Raw genomic sequence first — 24,249 nt, 5'->3', positions numbered from 1 at the left:
GGGGAGACAGCTTTGCTTGTCAAATTTTACATTCTTTCTGATATCTGGGCCCTGGTGATTTATCTCCCATGGAATGGAATAAGGAGGGGAACAAGTAGGGACAGTCCCTTCGAGCAGCGGCCTCATGCCTGGCATGTCCTTACCTGCTCTCAAGGCTGACTGCTTCCCACACATATGTTGCCTTGTTTAAGCCTCAAGCCCTCGATCCTTTGTTGAAATACAATAATTTCACTCCTATGGTTTTCAATACCAAAAACTCAACCTCCAGGAGGGCTAAAGTCTAATTTGTACTCCAAACCAAGTAGCAGTGCAGTTCGCTACTACCGAGGCTGAATCCATAGAGACTTCAAGACCACGTCCAGAAGACAAGTTATTATATATAATACCCTAGAAGATCTGAAACATAATTATCATATACATAGCTGGTCCTTCAGAGCTTTTTACCTATAACATGTTTCTTTGATGAAAGTTATTTAATGTACTGGAGATAACTGTGACTTACTGATCAAATATTTGAATACTTATACTTATCTGGGATTTTATTTCTGCTGAAAGAAAAAGGAAGAACAGGACTCACTAAAAAAAAAAAAAACTTTAGAAATGAAAGTAAAAATCTTATCACACACTATGACTTTTGGAAGCAGCATAGAGGGGCAGTCAACGGTAAAACACTGGTGAAATAGGTCAAAACTCTAGGCCAAAATCCATTATTATTATCATCAGTGACAGTACCACAACTGTGCCCTTCAGAATTAATAATCACTCCTAAGGATCTTCATTTGGCACCAGATGATGAGGTTAAGAGAAACACTCTGGGAGGTTTTGAATCAGACTTGGTTTTTTGTTAGCCAAGTTACAGGAGAATTTTTAAAGTGGGGGGAAGGGAAGAAGGAAACGGACCAGGAGAAGAATTTAAGCCATCATCTATAAACCAACAAAGCACTGATAGTTCCAAACATTATGTCAGACACTAAAATGACTGATATAAGCTCAAGTGGTTTACAAAACCTATAAAAAGACTACACCAGCAAAGTCCCCATTTATCTGTAGAGTTCAGAAACTAAAACAAGGAATATTTTAGCTTAAAAGCTTATCTCAAGAGAATCATACACACTTCACATGAATAAAAATACCTGAAACCAAACATTTTTAAAAGCTCCAATACCCAAAATATAAAGAAAAATATTAATTCAGAAGACTCAATCAATCCATGATAATCACAAAACGGCTGGGCAATCTCTATCTCCCTTCCACACTAACCATCCATCCCATGGAAGACCAAGGGAGATCAGACCTTCCACACTTACCTTCCAGACCTTCCAGACACCTGGCTGCTGCAAAATTCTATGGAGACTCCTTGTGGAACAGCAGTTTCCCATCTCTTGTGTCTCTCCCTATCATGATCATGATCATGCAGGAAGCAAGTCTGGCTGTGCTATTTCTTATCATTGTCTGTCACCCATCTGCAACATGGTATTGTACAGATAAGGAAAAAGTTGTTCCCTTTCCCCCAGAAGGTTGAGGCTCAGGTACAGGGGTAATTCTCCTGTGAACACAGTCATTATTTAGGCCGACTCAGTGACTTCAACAGGCTTAATCATGTGATCAGGTTTGTTGCCAGCTGCGTAATGCTCCCACATCTGTAGATAGAGCCGCTCTAGGTCCATTGTGTATTGTTTGGTGTTGAACAGAGGGCTAGATGTTCTCTGCTTCCAGACTTTGCCACAAATTTTCTTCAGGTATTCTAGATCAGTTCCCAGTTTCACAGCTACGTCTTCATATTCTTGTCTATTTTTAGCAATAAGCTCAAGACAGCCTAAACAAGTGAGCTGGGAAGCTGCAACTCGGGAAGCAAGAGTCTCTCCTGGCATAGTCACCATGAGTGTCCCTGACCAAAGGACATCCATCCCTGTGGTGTGTCCATTACAGAGTGGAGTGTCCAAGCAGACATCAGCCAGCTGGCCTCTCCGAACATGTTCCTCTTTAGGAGCAACAGGTGAAAAAATGATACGGTTCTGGGGAAGGCCCATATTTTGTGCATACTGTTGAATATTAGGTTGTCCTACTGCTGGAAAACGCAACAGCCACAGTACACTATTGGGAACACGCTTCAGAATATTTGCCCACATCTGCAAAGTAGATGGGTCAATTTTATATAACTGATTGAAGTTACAGTACACAATGGCATCTTCCGGTAACCCGTACTGAGAACGTGTGGTTACAATAATGGTACGGGGAACCTCCTCTCCAGTGGCAGCCTTAATGTTGATCTGGGTAGTTGCCAGTCCATTGCTAAGACTGAATCCATTAATTGTTATCTGAATGTGTCCTCTGTTAATCATTTCAATAACTGCTTCTGCAATAGTATTCATAGGAATGACAGGCATATTAATAGCTGTATTACTGCTGTCTGCGTTGTCTCCTCCATGAGGACATTTCATCTTGACAATCTGCATATCTGGGAGACTATCAAGAAATGCTTTGAGGTCGATGCCGTTCAGCACAATCCGATTGTCATAAATGTGCCCATTGGACTGAAAATCGATGACTGCTTTCTTTTCCAGGTGAGGGAACATATTAGCATGATCACCAATAAAGAAAGTATGGGGCATATAAGCCAGTTTCTCAGAATACTGCTCAGCAACTTCAGCAGGTGAAGTTTCCTGATCAGTGATGATATAATCCATGAAAAGCACGCCACTGGTCCCAGGGTAGCCCAGCCACATTGCCTGATAGGAGCTGGCCTGAGATCAAAGAGTTCATTTCAAGCACCCCTGGTATAACCATTCATATTTACAAGGATGTGTATACCATCTTGATGGGTGCGATCAGCTGCTTTCCCATTGCATGGAATCTGAGAAAGATCAATGAAATGATGGGCTTCTGCCATCACCTTCGCTCGGAAGTTTGTGCCATCATCTGGGCTCAGGGCATAACAGAATACCTCAAATTTATCAGGATTGTGCATGCCTGGAATAGACTGCATAAGATGAGAAGTAGGATGATTCCCAAAGTCAGAACTCACGTATCCTACACACAGTCGACCATCACTGAGCTTCAAGTCTTTTGGATGTTCGTACGGTGGTTTATGAAGGACACCGATCTCATCCAAGCAGAGGTTCCCATGGCTCTCAGCAATAGCCTTCCTGAAGCCATGAGAAAGAGGATAGAGCATACTATGATGAGGCTGCACAGAAGGCAACCTATTCTTCTCCAGCTGGTCAGCCACAATGCTGACCAACTTCTTCATTCGCTCATCATAGTCTGTCCAATCACAGACAATCTGCAGGCAATGAGCCAAATCACAATAAGCGTCAGGAAAATCAGGTTCAAGCTTCAGAGCAGTGCGATAAGAAGCAATTGCTTCTGGAATATTCCCTGAATACTTGTGAATGGAAGCCAGATTGCTGTGGGCATCCGCAAGTGCAGGGTTAATCTGAACGGCACGAGTATAACACTGCAAGGCTCCCTGAACATCCTGCATCTCCTTTAGAGTGTTTCCCATGTTACAGTAGGCATCAGCAAAGGTAGGACTGATTCGAACAGCCTCCTTATAATGCATCAGAGCTTCCTGCAGTTTTCCCTGCTGCTGCAATACACTTGCTAAATTTGAATGGGCAACAGCAAACTCTGGGAAGACTTCTAATGCTTTACAGTACAAGCGAACTGCCTCTTCAATGTTCCCCTGGTCTCCTTTGATATTGGCTAGGTTATTCAGAGAGTCTGCATGGGTGGGACACAGCCGGAGAGCTGTATTATAACAATCTTCTGCTTCAGCAACACTGCCCTTTTCTTCCAGAGCGTTGGCTAGGTAGCAGTAACCATCAGGGAAATGTGGTTGCAATTCAATAGCTCGCCTGTAGGTGTCTATTGCCAGATCTATCAGGCCTTGCTCATAGTATACACAAGCCAGGTTGGCACGTACCGCTGCATGATTTGGGCTCAAGCTTAGGGCACGAAGGTAAGCTGCCACAGCTCTGTCAAAAATCCGTGCCTCTTCCAAGACATTTCCTAAATTGATATAAGCATCCAGAAAATTGGGGTCAAGGGTGACAGCCTTTTCAAAGTGATGAATTGCAAGCCAAATCTCCCCTTGTGCATTGAAAACACAGCCATGATTACTCCAAGCTACTGCAAAGTTCGGTTGCGTCTCCATTGCTTTCAAATAACACGCCTTGGCTCCTTCCAAGCGACCCAGGGCTTTGAGCAGGTTCCCCAGGTCACTGCGAACACAGTACAAATCAGGATTGCACTAAAGAGCAGAGACGTAAGCTTGTACTGCCCCTTCCATGTCGCCTGCTGCTACCAAAGCGGCTGCCAGGTTAATATAACCATCGATGAAATCTGGTTTGAGATGCAATGCACGCCGGTAATGCTCAATTGCTTCCTGCAACTGCCCTCTTTCCTTGTACACATTCCCCAAATTCGAATAGGCTTCTGCCAGAAGAGGGTTCTGTTTAATTGCCAGAGTACTAAAGTGGGCAGATCTGTCCAGCCTTCGACACTGGAAGTGTAGAGATGAAAGTAATAAAAGTACTCCAGTATTGTCTGGCTCTTGTCTCCACAGCTGCATGCAGTGTCTCTCAGCTGCCTCAAAATCACCTGATTGATATTCTCGATGAGCCAACTCAGCTAACCCTTGGAAGGAAAGCATACGTTTCGTTGGTTCTGTGCTGTCGGCCACGTTGCCCACAGAAGACGCCATCTGGAGCTTCTGGAGAGAGTGAGAAAAGGGGGTAATTGAGTCCCGCTGCCGCCACTACTGGCAAGAATGTTTCTAGAGGTAGCAAATACGAGGGCAGCAGCCGTACCACTGATTTGGCAGGCTTAAGCGGCGGCGACAGTTACAGGCACCGAACCTTAGGAACTCTGGTTGGTCGTCTAACTCTCACGCTCTTGAAATCTTCATTCTTAACCCTGCCCTCTTCCACCATTTTTCTCCTAACCAGGGAATAAAAATTACCTATACACTTGCCTTAGAAGAAATCAAAAGTCAGTAGTCCAAACACTTTTCAAAATTTTGTTTTCTGCCCAGTTGGAAAGGAAATACATGATTGACTTTACTTCATCATTCATACAGTCAATGTGGAAAACATTAGGGCCGTGAATTTCAATACAGTAAGATCAGAAAATTTTAAATTGGCCTTCCCAAACCACTAATAAGTAACCGATGTTGTATATAATGCTAAAATCTTAGAGACTGATTTTGATATTTTAAAAGTTCTGAAAGGATTAGCTAATTTTTCCTCATCATACTTCGCATGCCTCAAACCTGAGTATTACTTTTTTAAAAATAAATTTATTTATTTTTATTTATTTATTCTTATTTTGGCTGCGTTGGGTCTTCAATGCTGCGTTCAGACTTTCTCCAGTTGCGGCGAGCGGGGGCTACTCTTTGTTGCGGTGCCCGGGCTTCTCATCACAGCAGCTTCTATTGTTGTTCCACAACTCTATGGGTTCCTTTTTAGGTCCAATGAAGAACCCTAGAAATTAATTCACGTAATTATAGGTTTTTGCAAAATTGTCAAAAGTGAGATATTTTCACTTCCATCAGGTAAGACCAGCGTCTCTTTCTTTGCCAATTTTCCTTCTATCATATTCCGCTATGTTGGATCATATTGGAATGGCCACAGGCTTTTTTGAAATCTGGCTAAGGAGATTTTCTTTTGTTCTGTGGTACGCGGACCTCTCACTGTTGTGGCCTCTCCCGTTGTGGAGCACAGGCTCTGGACGCACAGGCTCAGCGGCCATGGCTCACGGGCCTAGCCGCTCCACAGCATGTGGGATCTTCCCGGACCGGGGCACAAACCCGTGTCCCCTGCATCAGCAGGTGGACTCTCAACCACTGCGCCACCAGGGAAGCCCTAAGGAGATGTTTTAAGTCAGGCTATTATGTGATTTTCAGACATCACCATATGTAATTGACTATATACTATCCCATTACAGGAATAACTTCCAGTACTCATACTGACTACTCTACTGACTTAACTAGCACAAGACACAGAAGCATAAGGACAAAAACCACCTTACAATATAGCCATGTCTCGCACTTCACAGCTCTCAAAGCATGTGCGTTTGAAGAAAAAAAAAACAACTGAAAAGTACAAAACCAGAAGTTATTCTGTGGAAAATTACTTCAATCATCAGGCATGTGAAAGATAAGTCAAAGATTCAGTTTTCATCAATGCTTAGTCAAAACGGAAATTTTCTTCTGTCAAGAATATACTCCAGAGGCTTCCCTGATGGTGCAGTTGTTAAGAAGCCACCTGCCAATGCAGGGGACAAGGGTTTGAGCCCTGGTCCGGGAAGATCCCACATGCCACGGAGCAACTAAGCCGTGGTGCCACAACTACACTGCCTGCGCTCTAGAGCCCGTGAGCCACAACTACTGAGCCTGCGAGCCACAACTACTGAATCCTGCGTGTCTAGCGCCTGTGCTCTGCAACAAGAGAAGCCACCGCAATGAGAAGCCTGTGCACCGCAACAAAGAGTAGCCCTCACTCTCTGCAAGTAGAGAAAGCCTGCGCACAGCAACGAAGACCCAAAACAGCCAAAAATAAATAAATAAATAAATAAATAAATAAATAAATAAATAAATAAAAGAATATACTCCATCAACAATGTGTGTAATGGAATGGTGTGAATGAGTATTTTATCAGAATTCCTGTAATGCACAAGCCTATAGCAGTACTGAAATCAGTAATGCATTTATAATAGTAAATATTTATGACGAAGTAATCCATAGAGGTTTTCTCAAAGTTAACAATGAAAATTAATGTGACATTATCAATAATAAATTGTGAAGCTGAAAGAAGCTTTTCTAAACTATTAATAACTAGAAGCAAATTGTAATCAACGATGTTACAAGAAATCTATGTCTAAAAACTACAAAGTTTATTTCTTAAAATTTTATTTCGAAAATATATAAACTGTCGTATGAGGAGGCAGTTAAAGAATATATAGCTAAAAAAGTGGGGGAAAAGTTTTATAGAGACACATCTGGCAGTAATTTTTAAATGTCATTTTCGTGGATTTTGTGACACCTATAGTATTGATATTTGAAAGCATTTAAAAAATTGTAATTTGAAGATTTGCTACTTCCAGGTAGAATAAAATATTTTGAAGCAAAACAATGTTTCCGCTGAGAAAAACATAAAAAGCCAAATAGCCAGCATTCAATCAAAAAGTTCTAGACAAACCAAGAGATAGAATCATATGACTAAAATTCTAAGAAAAGAACAGACAATACAAAAATATTTATATAAGATATTGTGTATCTTTATCAGGAAAAGTCTTTCTCAAGAAAAGACTTTAAAATCTTCAGAATTAATATTATATTTTATTTATTTGTATATTATATTTATATATAGATATTTATATATTTATATAAAGAACTTAAAGATAAAGCCCTAGTTAAGGCAGTGACAATAGTAGCAGTGGGAGTGAAAAGAAATGGTTATATTCAAGCACATTTTGTCAGTAAAAGTCCAAGATCAAATGTCTGACTGCACACATGGGATGGATAGACAGCGTTGGAAAAATCAAAGTTAACTATAGAGGTTCTAGTGAAGATGGGGTTGCCGTCACCCAACCCAAGGGGTTGCGATCATCCCCAAGTCATAGGAGACTCAAAGGGAAGGTCATGGTCAGAGGCAAAGTTAATTGGTGGGAAAATAAGACTCCCAGTCTCTCCATCTCCTTATACCAGTTTTTTTTTTTTAACATCTTTATTGGAGTATAATTGCTTTACAATGGTGTGTTAGTTTCTGCTTTATAACAAAGTAAATCAGTTATACATATGTCCCCATATCTCTTCCCTCGTGCATCTCCCTCCCTCCCACCCTCCCTATCCCATCCCCCTAGGTGGTCACAAAGCACAGAGCGGATCTCCCTGTGCTATGTGGCTGCTTCCCACTAGCTATCTGTTCCTTATACCAGTTTTGTTTTTCTGCTCATATACGTAGCAGCATTTCATTCAAGGGGAAAGTCATTGATCTGACTGGTCAAATTAAACAACATAGTTCAAGGCACATTTACAGTGGTTAGTTCCTCCACAATTTAGAAAGTCACATTCACAATTTCTCTCTTCCTATGCCACAGAACACATTGGCCATTCCTCCAAAGTTTCCATTACACAGAGTGGACCAGAGATGACGTTAGCCCTGAACTGAGAGCTTGGCATGAGATGGTGTCAGCCCCACGTAGAGCTCTGGCATAAGTTATAACCCATCCCAGCTCTACAGAGAGCTCTGCATGGAATCCTGGGAGTAAACTCAGCCATAATAATGGGATTCTGTTTTTCATTTGCTTTTCTTCCTTGCTTAACTTTCCCTGGCCACTCTGACAAACAAACTTTCAGGCACTCCTGGGCCACTCGCTAACTTTATTCCATTTAATGTCATCCAGATTCCCAAGAAAATTACTAACTATAAGGAGGGAAATTTGGAACATGGTGAGTTTTAGATGCCTGAAATATACAGGTCATTGAATCCAGTTAAGTAGCAAATTATCTGGATCTCAAATATGCCAGTAGAATAGCAGACTAAGCTCAATTTAATGTACTCTTACTGGAGACACACGTAAATTCTGGGTCAATTTTGAAAAAGTTAAAAGCACATAGCAGAGATTAAAAGAAAGAAACACCTGCATGTTTCAGAAAGTAACAGAGAAATTAAATCCAGAGAAAGAAGAGCGGACTGATGTCTGTGGGTTCCGTTCCTTAGTATAGGCCTTATGTAAATAGGGGCTGGAGCTAGGAATCTAACATTACCTTGAGGCCAGGAATTTAGATTCAGGATGGAACAATATTGAGAAGTTGGTACAGATATCCTACAGAAATTTCATGAGGAACTGCTTAGTCCATTAAGAGGGCCAAGGGCGGTGGTGAGGAAGATTGATATCTCTTGAAAACCTTCAGGTACAGAAAACATCAACACCTCTGAAAAGTAGGCCTGTCCTTCCCAGCGTTGTGATGGCCAGGTTGTCACTAACCTGTAAGGCCCTGTATGAATCAGAAACTGCAAGGAGAGTAATTCAAAGAAAAACAGATGCAGGATGGGTGTGGCAATAAATCCTAGGACCCTATCAGAAACAAAATTAAAACCACTCTAAAGGGAAATTTTAACAAACCAGAGCAGATAGTATCCTAACCAGAATAGAATAATAATTCTGAGGAAGTTATCTTAGTTATTTAAGTAATATTCAATGCATTTCCATGGCCAGGCCCTTTTGAAGAATTCTAAAACATATACAGACAATTCATTTACATCTTACATATCCCACCATCCAGAGCCAAATTCACTTAAGTACTGTACTGGTGGAAATTGAGCAGCACTATGGGGACAATAAAAAGGTGTTTACCATCAAAAAACGTCAAGGTAAGAAAGATAATGTCTAATTTTTAATTATCCTGTGGTTTATTGAAATCTTTTGGAAACCCAAAATAGAGAAAACCTAGGAGGCAATGAAGACTTAAATCTTTAGAGATTTATCAACTCATCTATAAAAGCTTTATTAATCTCTTCTTTTAATACCACTCCTGAGAGGTATAAATGTGTCCAGTGATAGGGTTGAAGAAGCCTGAGAGAATTTCAATTGTTTACTATTCTTGGTCAGCTATTAAGACCTTTCAGGAGCATCTTGATTTTCATGGCATCATCCAACAAAAAGCAGGATATTTTACAGAAAGTCCTGGTCCACTTTTTGGCTTGCTTTTGTGTTTACGTTTTTGGTTTTCTCACATTGGGCGGTACATTAGGCTACCTATTGCATACTCCCTCATTCATGCATGCATTCATTCAAACAATATTTACTGAGTTGAGCTATTTAATTAACACCCAATAAATGATGTTTAGATGAATGAATGCGCTTTTTATCAAAGTAAGTGTAAGTACTGAGAAAAATTACAGAATGTATGATCCCAGCCCCACAAAAGCGTATAATTGTGTTGAGGATATAACATATGCTGATGAAATAACTAATATATCATATTGGACAGTTTCTAAGTTCAAAAATGAGTTTTTATAAATAATCAGAACCTAAGGAGGACAAAGAAGGGACAGTTCATTATGGGTTGAATCTATCAATAAATGTACATTTCAGATAAGATTTGAGATTGACCTTAAAGAAAGAAGAGGACTTAGATATATGAACAGAGAACAAAAAAGGCATGGTGATAGCATGTGCATAGATAGTGTGGCCAATATTTATGTTCTTCCTTAAAGATAGTCAGAGATAACCCAAATGTAACTGTTCCCATGGGTCCATTCTCAGTATCCAAACAAAACGGCAAATCCTATCTTAGTAAAACTAATGAAAAACACACTCTTTAACAAAGAGATTGTGAAGGAAAGGGGGAGAGAAAGGCTTGCATCCCACACCACACAACAAAACTTATTTAATTATGTTTCATTTTCTCCCTCTGAACATTTACTCTCCCTCTCTCTGTACGTCTCTCTTCTCCCACATCTGGCCACACTCTACAAGTCACCTTTCCAGATCTTTCCAGAACTCTCCATCCTAGTTTCATTATGCCACAAGTTAAACATCTCACAGGTCTCCAGGACGCATCCTCATCACTTATTCCACAAAGACAAACAAAGGACACTTCTCAGGATCACGTTTCTTGGAAGGAAGAAGTCACGAGGAGTGATTATAAATAATATAAGGTGGAGAGCAGTGACTTAAAATACCATTTTTCCTCTTAGAATGTGAATACAGGGAACTTTGGGAAACTAGAAAATCTAGAAAGGATTCATTGATAATTATTTATTTTCAATGAATAAAATAAAACGTAATAATATGGCTAAACTCTGACAGATAAACTTTTTCAAAAGTTGCTTTCACACACCTTCACTATTGGGATGTTTGATAAACACATCTTTCCTTCTTCACTTTCTTCTTTCTTTGCAGATACTGGCACCAAACTTTCAAACAGTAAGAACATTCCCATAAGTCCCTTGCCAGGCAAGATTAAGGTATAACAATCCAAACAGATTTTTGAAGAAGATAACTGGTTGAAAGCACAGGAAAAGAGCTGGGTTGCCCTTTTTCAACAGTCACATAATGAGTAATGTGGGAATTGGTTTACAAAGTCTCTCTCTATGAGGGGCTAAGGTTAAGATTAGAACTTCTGAGGCCAGAAGAGCAAAATAACTACAACAACCCACATATTTTCAAGAGCCGCCCTTTGGATGTGAGGGGTTGATTTTTCCCACTCTTTTTTCAGCAGTCCAACTGGTGCCTTTAGTAAATGACATAAGAGAATACAGTGTGGCCAAGAAGGCTTAGATTTCCTTAGCCCCAAGTCAGATATTCTCAAGTGACTGTCCACTCAAATTAAAAAGAGAGATTTACAAGAGGAAACTGGATACAACTGAGTGTACTTTTATTTCAGCCCTTTACCTGAATGTTTTGTTTTGATTTCAGTTCTCCACTGAAGTTGCCTACATTAATATATTTTTAAGAACATTTCCTTAAGTTGAAGTATTCATTCAGTATATTCATTTACTATAATTGAGAAAAGCCAAATGACTTAGGCAAATTCATTTCTATATTGCCACAGCAGTGTATTGTGAACTAAATGACACCTGGCAGTTCTTTACTCAGATACTAACTCAATTAGAAGGCAGAACAAGGATACCTACCCATTCAGGGAAGGAAAGGTCACTTAGCCTCTGTAGCTGTCTTAGGTCTCTTATCATCAGAGTAGCAAATTGAAGACTAAAAACCATACGATCATCTCAATAGGTGCAGAAAAAGCTTTTGAAAAAATGCAATATCCATTCATGGTAAAAACTCTCCAGAAAGTGGGCATACAGGGAACATACCTCAACATAATAAAGGCCATATATGACAAGCCCATAGCTAACATACTCAATGGTGAAAAGCTGAAAGCCTTTCCCCTAAGATCAGGAACAAGACAAGGATGCCCACTCTCACCACTTTTATTGAACAGAGTTTTGGAAGTCCTAGCCACAGCAATCAGACAAGAAAAAATAAATAAATAAAAGGACTCCAAAATGGAAAGGAAAAAGTAAAACTGTCACTGTTTGCAGATGGCATGATACATAGAAAATATGAAAGACACCATCGAAAACCTATTCGAGCTCAAACATGAACTTGGTAAATTTGCAGGATACAATAGATTTCTATATATAAATTTTGTATTTCTATACACTCACAGTGAACTATCAGAAAGAGAAATTAAGGAAACAATCCCATTTACAATCGCATAAAAAAGAATAAAATACATAAGAATAAACCCGCCTAAGGAGGTAAAAGACCTGTACCCAGGAAACTATATGACACTCATAAAAGAAATGAAAGATGACACAAACAGCTGGAAAGATATACCGTGGTCACGGATTGGAAGAATTAATATTGTTAAAATGACCATCATACCCAAGGAAATCTACGGATTCAGTGCAGTCTGTATCAACATATCAAGGGCATTTTCCACAGACCTAGAACAAATAATTTTAAAGTTTGTATGGAAACACAAAAGATCCTGAATAGCTAAAACAGTCTTGAGAAAGAAGAACACAACTGGAGGAATCATGCTCCCTGGCTTCAGACTGTGCTACAAACCTACAGAAATCAAAAGAGTATGGTACCGGCACAAAAACATCCATCACTGGAACAGAATAGAGAGCCCAGAAAGAAACCCATGCACTTATGGTCAATCAATCTATGACAAAGGAGGCAAGAATATGCAATGGAGAAAAGTCAGGGCTTCCTTAGGGATGGTTTCATCAATTTGTTTTCCTAAATGCACCATACTTTTCCATGTCTTCGTATACCTTGTGATTTTTTTGGTTGAACATTTGGCTTTCACATATTATAATGTGGTGCCTATGGAAATCAGATTCTCTCACTTTCCCAGGGTTTTCAGGGCTTTTGATTGTTGAAGGCTGTAGTAGTCTGTTTGTTTAGGGACCTTTCCAAACTATTTTAGCAATAACCGTACTCCTTATCGTATGTAGGCATTGAAGTCTTGTTCCTTTAGTTCATGTTTAGCTAATGTTTTGACAGAGATGTCCTTGAATTCCTGCACCTAAGACAAACAAAAACAAATATACACAAGCACATCCACATGCACACTCAAAACCACACACCTCTCCCCATTGTGCAGATTGCTGGATCACTCCTTCAACATTTAGCTGACCTGCACTGAGGTCAGGGCTCAGCCCATGGTAAAAGCTTAGAGACTCCCCTGGCGTTTTCAGAACATGCATCTGATCTTGAGTATGCATGTGGCTTTCTTAATTTCTCTGGACACATGTGTACTTTTTGTATGTTCTAAGTTCCCAAAGAATCTCCCCCAACGTTTGCTCCTGCATCTTATGTGGTCTATTGTATTTCAATGCACAGTCTTCTGCCCCAGCCATTTGTGCTTTGTTAGTTCACCTTGCACTTTTTTTGAGCAATGACCGCTGCTTTTCCAGACTGTGTTCCAAGTTAGCTAAGACACAGTTAAGCATCTTGTGTCAGTCCTTCAGGTAGCTCCCAGACAGGTTAGAACAGATACACATAATAATCTGAGAGTACGGTCTCTTCTGCTCCCTCCTGAAGCAGGATTGAGGGTCCCATACTAGGAATGGTCTGCTGCTACTTTAAGACTATCACTGCATCAAGACTCTACCACTTTAAGACCATCACTACACTAACAGTGGATGGGGCAAGGGTAAGTAAAAATGCCACAAAGCTTTCCTGCCATTTTCCAATTGCCTCTTCCCTGGTTCAGTATGTGTTTGGTTGCTGTAAATCTTTGCCTGATTTCAGGACTAAGAGAAACTCAAGGAACCCCACAACAAGAAACAGTATAATCAAACTCTCAGATGCCAAAAGACAGAGAAAGAATCTTTTCTCCCAAAGGAGAAAGAAAAAACAAATTTGTTACAAAGCAGGGATCCTCAAAAAGATTCATAGCTAATTTCCTCTCTGAAACCACGGAAGCAAGAGGCCAGACATATTTAATGTGCTGAAGGAAAAAAACTGTCCACCAAGAATTCTATATTTGGCCAAACTGGTTTCAAAACTTAGGGAGAAATTAACACATTCCCAGATGAACAAAGGCTGAGGGCGTTTGTTTTACAACTTCCTAACACTGCCCTATGACAAATGCTAAATTGAACCTTCAGGTTGAAATGAAAGGACACTAGCCAGCAACTCGAAGCTGTATAAAGAAATAGAAATCTCCAGTAAAGAGAAATACATGGGCAGATACTAAGGCCAGTATTGTGCTACTGGCTTGTAACTCTACTTTTTATTTCTTACATGATTGAAAAAACAAATGCATAAAATAATAATAAATCCATGTTATTGAGCTCACAAAGTATAAAGGTGTAATTTTTGACAACAATAATGTAAAGAGGAGGAATGGAACTGTAGAGGAACAGAGTTTCTGTGTGCTATTGACGTTGGTTTCAATTCAAATGATATTGTTTGAACTTTTGAAGGGTAAATGTAATCTTCTTGATAACCACAAAGAAAATATCAATAGACTATATGCAAAAAGAAATGAAAAAGGAATCAAGAGTTCACTACAAGAAAATCGGCTAAGCACAGAAGAAGTCAGTAATGTAGTAAATGAGGGGCAAAAAATGCATAAGACATACAGAAAACAAGCAGGAAACAGACAGAATTAAGTTCTTCCTCATAAGTAATTTTTGAAAAAGTAAGTGGATTAAGCTCTCCAATAAAAAGATAAATATTGGCAGAATGGACTCTAAAAACAACCATAATCCAAGTTTATGCTGTCCGCACAAAACTCACTTGATTTCAAGAGACACAAGTTGGTTGAAAGTTAAAGCACAGAATAAAATATCCCATGCAAATAGTAACAAAAAGAAAGAAAGAGAGAGAGAGAAAAAGAAAGGAAGGAAGGAAGCAAGGAAGGAAGCAAGGAAGGAAGATAGATCTGGGATGGCTACGTTAATATCACACAAAATAAACTTTAAATCAAAAACTATCACAAGAGGAAAAGGAGGCCACTATATGTTGATAACAAGTTCAATCTATCAAGAAGATATAACAACTATAAACATATATGTACCAAACAAGCCCCAAATATGTGAAGCAGACATTGACAGAATTGAAGGAAGAAATAGATAGTTCTAAAATAATGGTTGGAGATCAATACCTTGCTTTCAATAATGGATAACACATCTAGACAGAGGATCAGTACAGAGGTAGGGGGACTGAATAACACATTTAACCAACTAAACCTAACAGCCATATATAGATCACTCCACTCAACAACAGCAGAATACACATTTTTCTCAAGTACACATGGAATATTCTCCAGGAAAGACCATATGTTACGCCACAATACAAGTACCAATACATTTTTAAGAAACTGAAATCATACAAAGTATCTTCTTTAGCCACAGTGAAATGAAGGTAGAAATCAATAACAGAACCATTGGTAGCCACTTCCCATCATGCCTGCCACACATGATATAAAGCAATGAAGGGAAAAACATACTTGACCATTTAGAAAAGTGGGAAAGAGGACATACCATTGACACAGAGTGTGTGCTGTTTCCCGTTGTCAGGGATAGAAATAAATTAGCATCATTTATTCATTAGTGTGTTAATTTCTTGGTCAATCATTGCACAGCCAGTGTTTCTGCCTGATGGGAAGTTTTCCTATACTCAGTGTTGAGTGGAGACAACCTTGAAAGGGACATTTAAAAGGATTATACTGTGATGGCCTTAGCAGTACCCTTCCTCCTACGCCAGTATTTAGGCTGGGGTATTTCCATGGAGTGTGTACAATCGTAGGCCCCAGGTCACCAGAATTTAGTTGGATTCGTTTTGTTAATACATTCCCTCAGTACTTTGTCTTTTATTTGACTGTTGCATTTACTTCATTCTTTATTATCACTGCAAAACAACTTTGTTTCCTGTTCAGATGCCAAAAAGTGGATATCAATACCTCCTGAGTTTTACACATCACAGATCTGTTTTACATATCAGAGACAGAGACAGCAACTATTTCCAATGACTTTGAGACATACTTTGAACATGAGATTAACATGTTGAGTGTTGAAATGTGTGTCGCGCTCATTATACTTGCTCTAAAAGGTTTCAAACTGCAAAGATTTAAAAATCTTTATCTCTGAATAGTTTTCCTGTGCTGTCCCTTTGTGTCAGACTGTTAATGTGCAGTCTGGCACCTTCAAATAATGTGGCTTTGTAACCAATTATTTACATGTTGTTTTATCCACAGAGAATCTTTTTTTAAAAAATAAATTTATTTATTATTTATTTTTGGCTGTGTTGGGTCTTTGTTGCTGCACATGGGCTTTCTCTAGTTGGGGCAAGCAGGGGCTACTCTACATTGTGGTGTGTGGGCTCCTCATTGCTGTGGCTTCTCTCGTTGCAGAGCACGGGCTCTAGGCGCTAGGGTTTCAGTAGTTGTGGCACGTGGGCTTCAGTAGTTGTGGCTCATTGGCCCTAGAGCACAGGCTCAGTAGTTGCGGCGCACGGGCTCAGTTGCTCCGCGGCATGTGGGATCTTCCCAGACCAGGGCTCGAACCCATGTCCCCTGCACTGGCAGGCGGATTCCCAACCACTGTGCCACCAGGGAAGTCCCCACACAGAGACCCTTAAGGTCAAAACATACAACTCGATTAACTACACTTCCTCCTGTTCAAATTTCCCTCATCTTTTCTTCATCTTCTGTCTATGTTTCCTTGGCCCTGTTTATATTAAGTGCTTTTGCCATTATATTTGATTGTCTGTATTTTGCCGAGTTACCACAATGCTTTATGAGACATGGTAGGATATAAATGCATTTAAGTAATATATATATAGATAGATAGATAGATAGGTAGATATGGATATATAGATATATATATGTAGTTTGCTTGAGTGCAGTGTTTTTTGTTTTCTGTACTGAATTCATTAGCATGGGTCGGTATAAAATTTAGCATAGGTCAATATGTAATTTCTAAACTAATAAAGTCTTAAAAGTGAGGAATTAAGTCTTTTGAATTTTATTATTTATTGTAAAGAGCAGAATAGCATACATAAACAGGTGCCTAAGGAAAATTTGTATTCTAATATGGAACTCTCATAAACACCTATTTTTTTTTCTTTTAATGGTATGACAGTAGGCCATTTGATTATTTCTATTTTTATGGCTTTAACTTTAAAACAATGAAATATTCGTAAATTTTAAAAAGTATTTTTCTGGGGCTTCCCTGGTGGCGCGGTGGTTGAGAGGCCGCCTGCCGATGCAGGGGGCGCGGGTTCGTGCCCTGGTCCGGGAGGATCCCGCGTGCCGCGGAACGGCTGGGCCCGTGAGCCATGGCGGCCGGGCCCCTGAGCCATGGCCGCTGAGCCTGCGCGTCCGGAGCCTGTGCTCCGCAACGGGAGAGGCCACAGCAGTGGGAGGCCCACGTACCACAAAAAAAAGAAAAAAAAAAAGTATTTTTCTTTATTTGATGCGGGTGGGATACTGGAGAAATGAAAGGTCAAACACCTATTGAGGAATCCATACTTGTCTATATATTGTGTACTTTTATTTCAATAACTGATTTAAAATTCCTAAAAGGATGCTATAATAAGTTATTATGCCATTTTACAGACTGAATTAAGTGAATTTCAGGGAGGTAGGAAACTTGCCTAAGGCTATCCAGCTGCCAAGCGGTAGGAGTGAGAATTAAATCCAGGTATACCTATCGCCAAAGTTTCTGCTCATCTCTTTACATCATCCACTTTTAATAGCCAATGCTTTCCTGCTTACAAATATGACTGAGGTTTCCAGACAGTCAACATTCCTTTGTAATCAGATAGAAAAATTACTGTTGATTCTCTAAAGACATATTCCTTTTCCATTAAGTGCCTTTAGTTGTTCAAATAATACTTCCAGACAGTAGTAATCACACAGTTGGAGACTAAGAACAGAACTCAGGGATGTGTCTAGCAGTCAGTAAAGACCAACTGGGCTCACTGATGATATTTACGATCATTTCCTCTAGACTAACATAAGCTTATTAATAAGACCCTAATAATTCACAGTACTGCCCTTGCCTGATTGTTTCTTCTTCTCCCTCTATCACTCTCTCTTTCCCCATATTATTATTATTTTTGGCAATTTTTGGTGAATTAAATTCAGGGATTAGTATTCAGGAGTACTAGTCACAAAAGCAGAGAATCTTAGCTCACAACAAAGGAAGAGAATAGAGAAAATGTATAAATTATATGAATACACACACATACACCCATGTACCAACTATATGTTGCACTTCTCCAAAATCTATTCAGTATCTGCACATTTACTGTATATTAGCAGTAAGACTAGAAATGAGCGTAACGCTCTGTTTACAAGGCACAGATAACAGACCCAAATATGGAAATTACTAGCAATGAGAATGGGGAAGAAAGACTACAACAAGGAATGTAGATATTTTTGTTTCCTAGCTATGATGCCAAATATTGAACTTTCAACTTGAGTCAAGGAGGCCATAAAAAGTTGTATTAGTTTCCTAGAGCTGCCATGACAAAGTACCAGAGACTGAGGAGGTTAAACAACAGAAATTTACTCACTCACAGGTCTAGAGGCTAGAAATCTGACATAAGGTGTCGGCAGGATTGATTTCTTCTCAAGTATCTCTTCTTGGTTTGTAGATGCCATGTTTTCCTTTTGTCTTCACATGGTCTTCCTCTGTGCATGTCTGTGTCCTAATATTTTCTTTTTATAAGCACGCCAGTCATATTGGATTAGAGCCCACCCATTTGACCTCAATTACCTATTTAGGGCCTTATCTCCAAATACAGTCATATTACGAGGTATTGGGAGTTAAGACTTCTACATATTAACGTGAGCAGGACACAATTCAGCTGATAGTAGAAGATAAGAGTAATTTAAGCAAGTAACTATTGTTTACAGTGAGTTGCTTAAGGATATGAATTTACTCAAGAAAAACAAGAAGAAATTACATAACACTGTATGTTATACAAAGATATTAAATTAATCACCATAACATCCTGTGAGATGGGCATTAAATCAGACTAAGCAAGATGAAGCAACTTATCCAGAATTGTATAGTTGGTACTTTCCAGAATTTAAACCAGGTATTTTCCCAGTTCCATTCTACGTTATATATTCATTTCATTATTTGAAATGAATTTTGAGTCTTCATTTTGCTTAGTTTCTGAAGTTATATGGGGATAGAATGGAGTTGGATCTTTTCAGTGACATTCACACATGGGGAAGGAAATTGAGTGCAGAAGCTTCAGCAATCTTTCCATGGAGAACACTAACAACAGAACCAGAAACACTGTTATTCTTTTGGTTCAGTGATCTTTCCAGAAGCACTACAAGAATCAATTTTAAGAAGCCCAATGTTTTCCAAACTTTCACCAATGGGCTCTGTAGGGTCCTCTAACAGTATCTAAGAGACTAACTAGTTTCACATTCCAAGTCACTTAAGGAGTTCTGATTGTTCTCTGTGAGGAAATCAAGTGACAATCATAGCAGGTAACTTAGGATAGTTTCTTCAGGGCCCAGGCAAAACCTAATACACAGTAATAGTCATTGTTAACTGCATCTTTGACAAGGATTAATCAGGTATCAAAGAGGTCTATAAATTGGGAGAAATTATGATCAAAGAGAAACACAGACCACAGATATCTAATTAATGCTCAATTATTTATGAGTTTAACTTTGGGTAACCTAATTTTCCTTCTTCTAGACAATTTCCAATTCATCTCCACAAAGAGACCAGAATAATCACCTTCCAATACAAGATTTATTGTGTTGCTTTAATTTAAAGCATACAGTGACTTCTACATTCACTCCACCAAGTTTTGCCAGGAGAGAAAAGGAGACGTGATATTTTGTCTTGAATTAGATATGCCACCATACTTGACTTAGCTCATCCTACTGGAAGCTCTTTGAGGGCAGATTCTACAGTCTTGTCTTACATCCTCTATGGAATCAAGCCAAGGGAATCACACACAGTTACAGCTGGAAAAACATTTGTTCTGGGTTAATACTTTTAGCCTTTACCACCAAGACTTTATCACCAAGACCTATCTTTACAGTCTCGAAACAGGAGACCTTCTTGCCTTCCCTTTTCATATTGACTAGGAAGGTAAAGGGAAGAACTGAGAAGTACCCAAAGTCAGCTAGCAGCCAGCACAGATAAATCATCTGTGGAGATATTGTTTCTTTCAAAAGATACAAACATAAGAGGAAGTCCTAGTGTTTGAAACAACTGTGCATAATAAAATTCCATGAAAACCTAGAAATCCAGATGCAGATCAGTAACATATTGGTTAAATAAGCTGTTATGTTCATGCAATGGACGAGTGTACATACATTAAGAAGAACGAGATACTCTTTTCTATGAGATTCTCTTTTCACTGAATTCATCAGTGCTGCAAAAACAATGTTACATAATACTTTTTCTTTAACATTACATCAGGCATCCTCATCTTGTCCTGCATTTATTGCCAGTGTAACTAAAGTCTATCACTTACCTTTTTCTCTTTTAGACATATAATTTCTTCTTATTTTGGAAGCATTCATCAATCCCTATTTTACCCTTTCTTTTAAATTACAAATAATATTGAATTTTATAAAATATCTTTTGGAGGATATTTCAAGTGATTGTATACTTTTGCTCTCCTTTGATCTTGTTATATGGTAAATTATATTTTGTTATTTTATATTATGTTATTTATTATATATTGTATTATGTTTACTAATTATATTTATTATATTATAATTACATTATTTTTAAGGTAGCATTTCATTTTAGATAGACAAAACAACGGAATAGGAAGCATCTTAAAATTAGATGCGAGAGCATAAGGGAATTGAGATTAAAATAAAATTCATGGTTTGGATCAGTAGCAAAAATTATTCAACAAAAGTGGGAAAATATGGCTATCATAGAATTACTAAATTCTAGATACAGCAACCAGTTAAAAGTTAAAAAAATAATGAAAATGTAAAAGTATCAGAAACCTGGGAGACTTGAAATAAATTATTCATGAGGAATACCTTTCTAAGATACAAAAAAAAAGGATACATTTAATTATGTAAGAATTAAAATTTTCCTCATGGCAAAATGCACTACAAAGGTCAGAAAACAAGCAAAAGAAATTGGGAAATATATTTAGAAATGGATATGCTTCTTTACAACTTTTGAGAGAAGCACATGTTTCTTTTTCCTTTAACCTGTTATGTGGGTATTAATCTATAATGTAAGTGCATGGTTCCTTTCTTTTAACTTGTAATGTGAGATTTAATCTATATGGTAAGTGCATGGTTCCTTTCCTTTCATCTGTAATGTGAGTGTCAACATGGGGCACTGCTTCCCAGCACAGACTTTGGATGTTCCTGTACTGGTCCTGTCACTGACCATCCACAAAAACTTACAAATGTTGCTTTACTTTCCTGGGGGTTAGAGTCTTAGCTAAGAAATGGAAGCAAAATAGAACTTTCCCCCAGGGATGATAGAAGGTTTAAAGGAGTAAATATGTAAGTGACTTAGCACAGTGCCTAGTACAAGAGAGATCAATATAAGTACTTACCAATTTTTTAAAGAGACAGAGGAAAGAAATAAAATGTGGTGATTTCAATCTATTGATATATATTCTTGACATTAAACTACCTTTTCATTCATTGGATGACCTAACTTGCTCATGCTTTTTCTTACTCTAGTGAACTTGGGTAGCTAATAGCATAGTTTAAAATTTTTGCTTTTATATTTACAAGTAAATTTGACCTGTAATTTTCTTTTTCCTTACAGTCTTAATCTATTTTCGGTATTAGGATTATATAGACTTCATAAGATGAATAAAGGAGCATTCTTCCTTTGCTACTCTCTAGAAGTTTTTCTTTGTTAATATTGATGTTATCTGTTTAATAGAAGTTGGATAGAATTCACCTCCCAAATGATCTGGCCGGGTCTGGTATTTTCTTGGTGAACGATTGTAAACTATTGACTTAATTCCTTTACTGGTGCAAGAACTCCAGCTACAAATTTCCTCTTGTGTCAGTTTTGGTAAACTTTAGGAGCTAGGAAATTGTCCACTTTACAGAAATGTTCAAATTTACTGGCATTTCATATATTCTCTGTTTGTACTCTATGCTATAACATTGTCCTGATTCTTTCTGTATAGTATTTACTTACGTTTTTGTTTTGCTTAATCAAAGTTTGTTTTTTTAAATCTTTTCAAAGAATATTCTTTTGACTTACTAAATCATCTCAATTTTATATTTTTTCTGTTTTGTTAAGTTCTGCTCAAATCTTTATTGTCTATTTTTTCTATGTTCTCAGGGTTTATTGTTTTACTCTTCTGATGTCAATTAAAACACTTGGTTATTAATTTTAATAAATCTTTTTAGTTATAAATAGTTGAACTTTTTGAAGATTCCAGCTTAGTTGTACGTATCTAAGGGTCAGCTCCTCCTCATAGTTGCTGGCCTAAGGTTTAGTTCACCCTATAGCAATGTATATATTGACATTTTTTCCCCTCGACTTTCTGTGTTTTGCTACTTCTCACTTTTCTTTGCAGAGAAGCCCTTTGACATACCCTTAACTTATTTTACAGCCAATAAGTCTTTAAAATACTGTGTATTTTCTTAAGATAAATCAACTTATGTAATTAGGCAGGAATCTGATCTGCCATATTTTAAAAAACAGCATAATTTCACTCTTCTCCACGATTAATCTGCTGTATTACACGACCTTCGAGTTTTTAGCTTTATCAATGACATGTACTTTAAAAATGTTTGAAAGATCCTACCCAGTCTTTTAAAACATCCTTGCTCCTTGTTTCAGTTCTAGTTTTATGTATATTTTCTGCCTGGCACCTAATTATTCCAACACCTGATGATTGGCCTTGGGAATCTAATTCTAGTATTGATTGTTTTTGCTGATTCTCTCCACTTGTAGCTGATTTCTTCATTATTGTGTAAATTTAGATCATGAGCTCACCTTTAGCTAAACTTTATCTGTGGGAACGCTGTAGGCCTGTGTTGAAGGTCTACCTCTCCAGAAAGGGTTTAGTTTTGTGTTTGGAATACCACCGATTTGGGAGCATTGTAAGTTAATTTCTTAGCTTCTGTTTGCAAGACCGCAAATAAATTTGCAACCCAAACACTGTGAACACAGATCTGCGGTTCAGAATTCTCAAGATTTCCTACCTGTTTCCTACCCAGAGCAGAGGCCAAGAGAATTTGCTCTTAGTCTCCCTTTGCCAGCAGATATTTTTTTCTCCTGGCACACCCTTTCATTAAAGGTGAAGCCAGGGATAGGTAGGTTTAGTTCTAACTTCCCATCTAGTAGGGATGGAGTCTTACCTCCTGCCTCCCATGTGGTCATGGCCATTGAAAAACAAGTCTCTATACCAGGTGTGTCATTCAACTACGGCCTGTATTCCAAACCCAGACAGCTGCCTATTTTTTATGGCCTATGAGCTATGAATAATTTTCACGTTTTAACTGGTAACATTTTAAATGGTTACCTAAGTACCTAAATAATATCCTCAATTTTGCCTCTTTGGTCTCAAAGCCTAAAATATTTGCCATTTGGCTCCATAAAAACAGGATTTCCAGCTTCTGTTCTAAGCTATCAAGATCTTCAATCCACTCTTAATAGAGCTATAACTCTCACACATGGACCACCCTTTCTTCATGGGTCCTGGACATTTCGACTGCACACTTCCCAAATCAACCACGCACTTAAAAATAAGCTGTGTACATTTAACCTAGCATACCTCACCCTTTTCTTTTAGGAGAGTTTTTCAAGTAATCTTGCCCACCATATTCTTCAGAACTTCATTAATAATGGCAAAAAATTGGGCTTACCTGGTGGCGCAGTGGTTGAGAGTCCACCTGCCGATGCAGGGGTCACGGGTTTGTGCCCCGGTCCGGGAAGATCCCACATGCTGCGGAGCAGTTGGGCCCGTAAGCCATGGCCGCTGAGCCTGCGCTCCGCAATGGGAAAGGCCACAACAGTGAGAGGCCCGCGTACCATAAAAAAAAAAAAGGCAAAAAATTAAAACATTCAACAAAAATGGGAATTGTTCATAACAATTGTAGAAGCACATATCGTAGAAAACTATAAACTGTTACTGAAACAGTGAGACATACATTTTTATTCTTAGAGAACTATGTTTATTTAGGTCCCTTTTGTTTAAATAAGTATATTTCTGTGTATGTATGTATACAGTCATGTATTTATATACACATACATTATTTGTATGATATATTTATATAAA

General features: G+C 38.5%; 3 protein-coding genes across 4 annotated transcripts in view; 1 reads left to right on the top strand and 2 right to left on the bottom strand.

The window, feature by feature from the left end:
* LOC307183918 (UDP-N-acetylglucosamine--peptide N-acetylglucosaminyltransferase 110 kDa subunit-like) overlaps positions 1-24,249 on the bottom strand; it is a 96,130-nt gene that overhangs the window by 16,734 nt on the left and 55,147 nt on the right. The window contains exon 1 of one of the 2 annotated variants that reach the window (XM_079917086.1): positions 1,308-3,118. The exons of the other annotated variant lie outside the window; for it this stretch is intronic. Within the exon in view, the coding sequence (XP_079773212.1) occupies positions 1,566-2,726 (1,161 nt within the window). The 5' untranslated portion in view covers positions 2,727-3,118 and the 3' untranslated portion in view covers positions 1,308-1,565. Of the gene's footprint in view, positions 1-1,307; positions 3,119-24,249 lie in introns of those variants that run through there. 2 annotated transcript variants of the gene reach the window in all.
* Positions 2,765-24,197, bottom strand: LOC307184940 (uncharacterized protein; the record flags this gene model as incomplete). The annotated part of the gene is made up of 2 exons (XM_079918686.1): positions 23,837-24,197; positions 2,765-4,714 (listed from the first exon to the last, which is right to left on the bottom strand). The coding sequence occupies exon 2, from the start codon at positions 4,154-4,156 to the stop codon at positions 2,765-2,767; it is 1,392 nt and encodes a 463-aa protein (XP_079774812.1). The 5' UTR covers positions 4,157-4,714; positions 23,837-24,197.
* Positions 13,598-24,249, top strand: part of LOC307184939 (uncharacterized protein) — a gene marked incomplete at its 5' end in the record, with an annotated part of 35,401 nt that continues 24,749 nt past the window's right edge. Inside the window, one exon of the mRNA XM_079918685.1 lies at positions 13,598-13,684. Within this exon, the coding sequence (XP_079774811.1) occupies positions 13,598-13,684 (87 nt within the window). The remainder of the gene's footprint in view (positions 13,685-24,249) is intronic.

This window comes from Stenella coeruleoalba (assembly GCF_951394435.1).
Source record: "Stenella coeruleoalba genome assembly, chromosome: 3".
NCBI lineage: Eukaryota > Metazoa > Chordata > Mammalia > Artiodactyla > Delphinidae > Stenella > Stenella coeruleoalba.
This window is presented reverse-complemented; position numbering and strand designations above follow the sequence as displayed.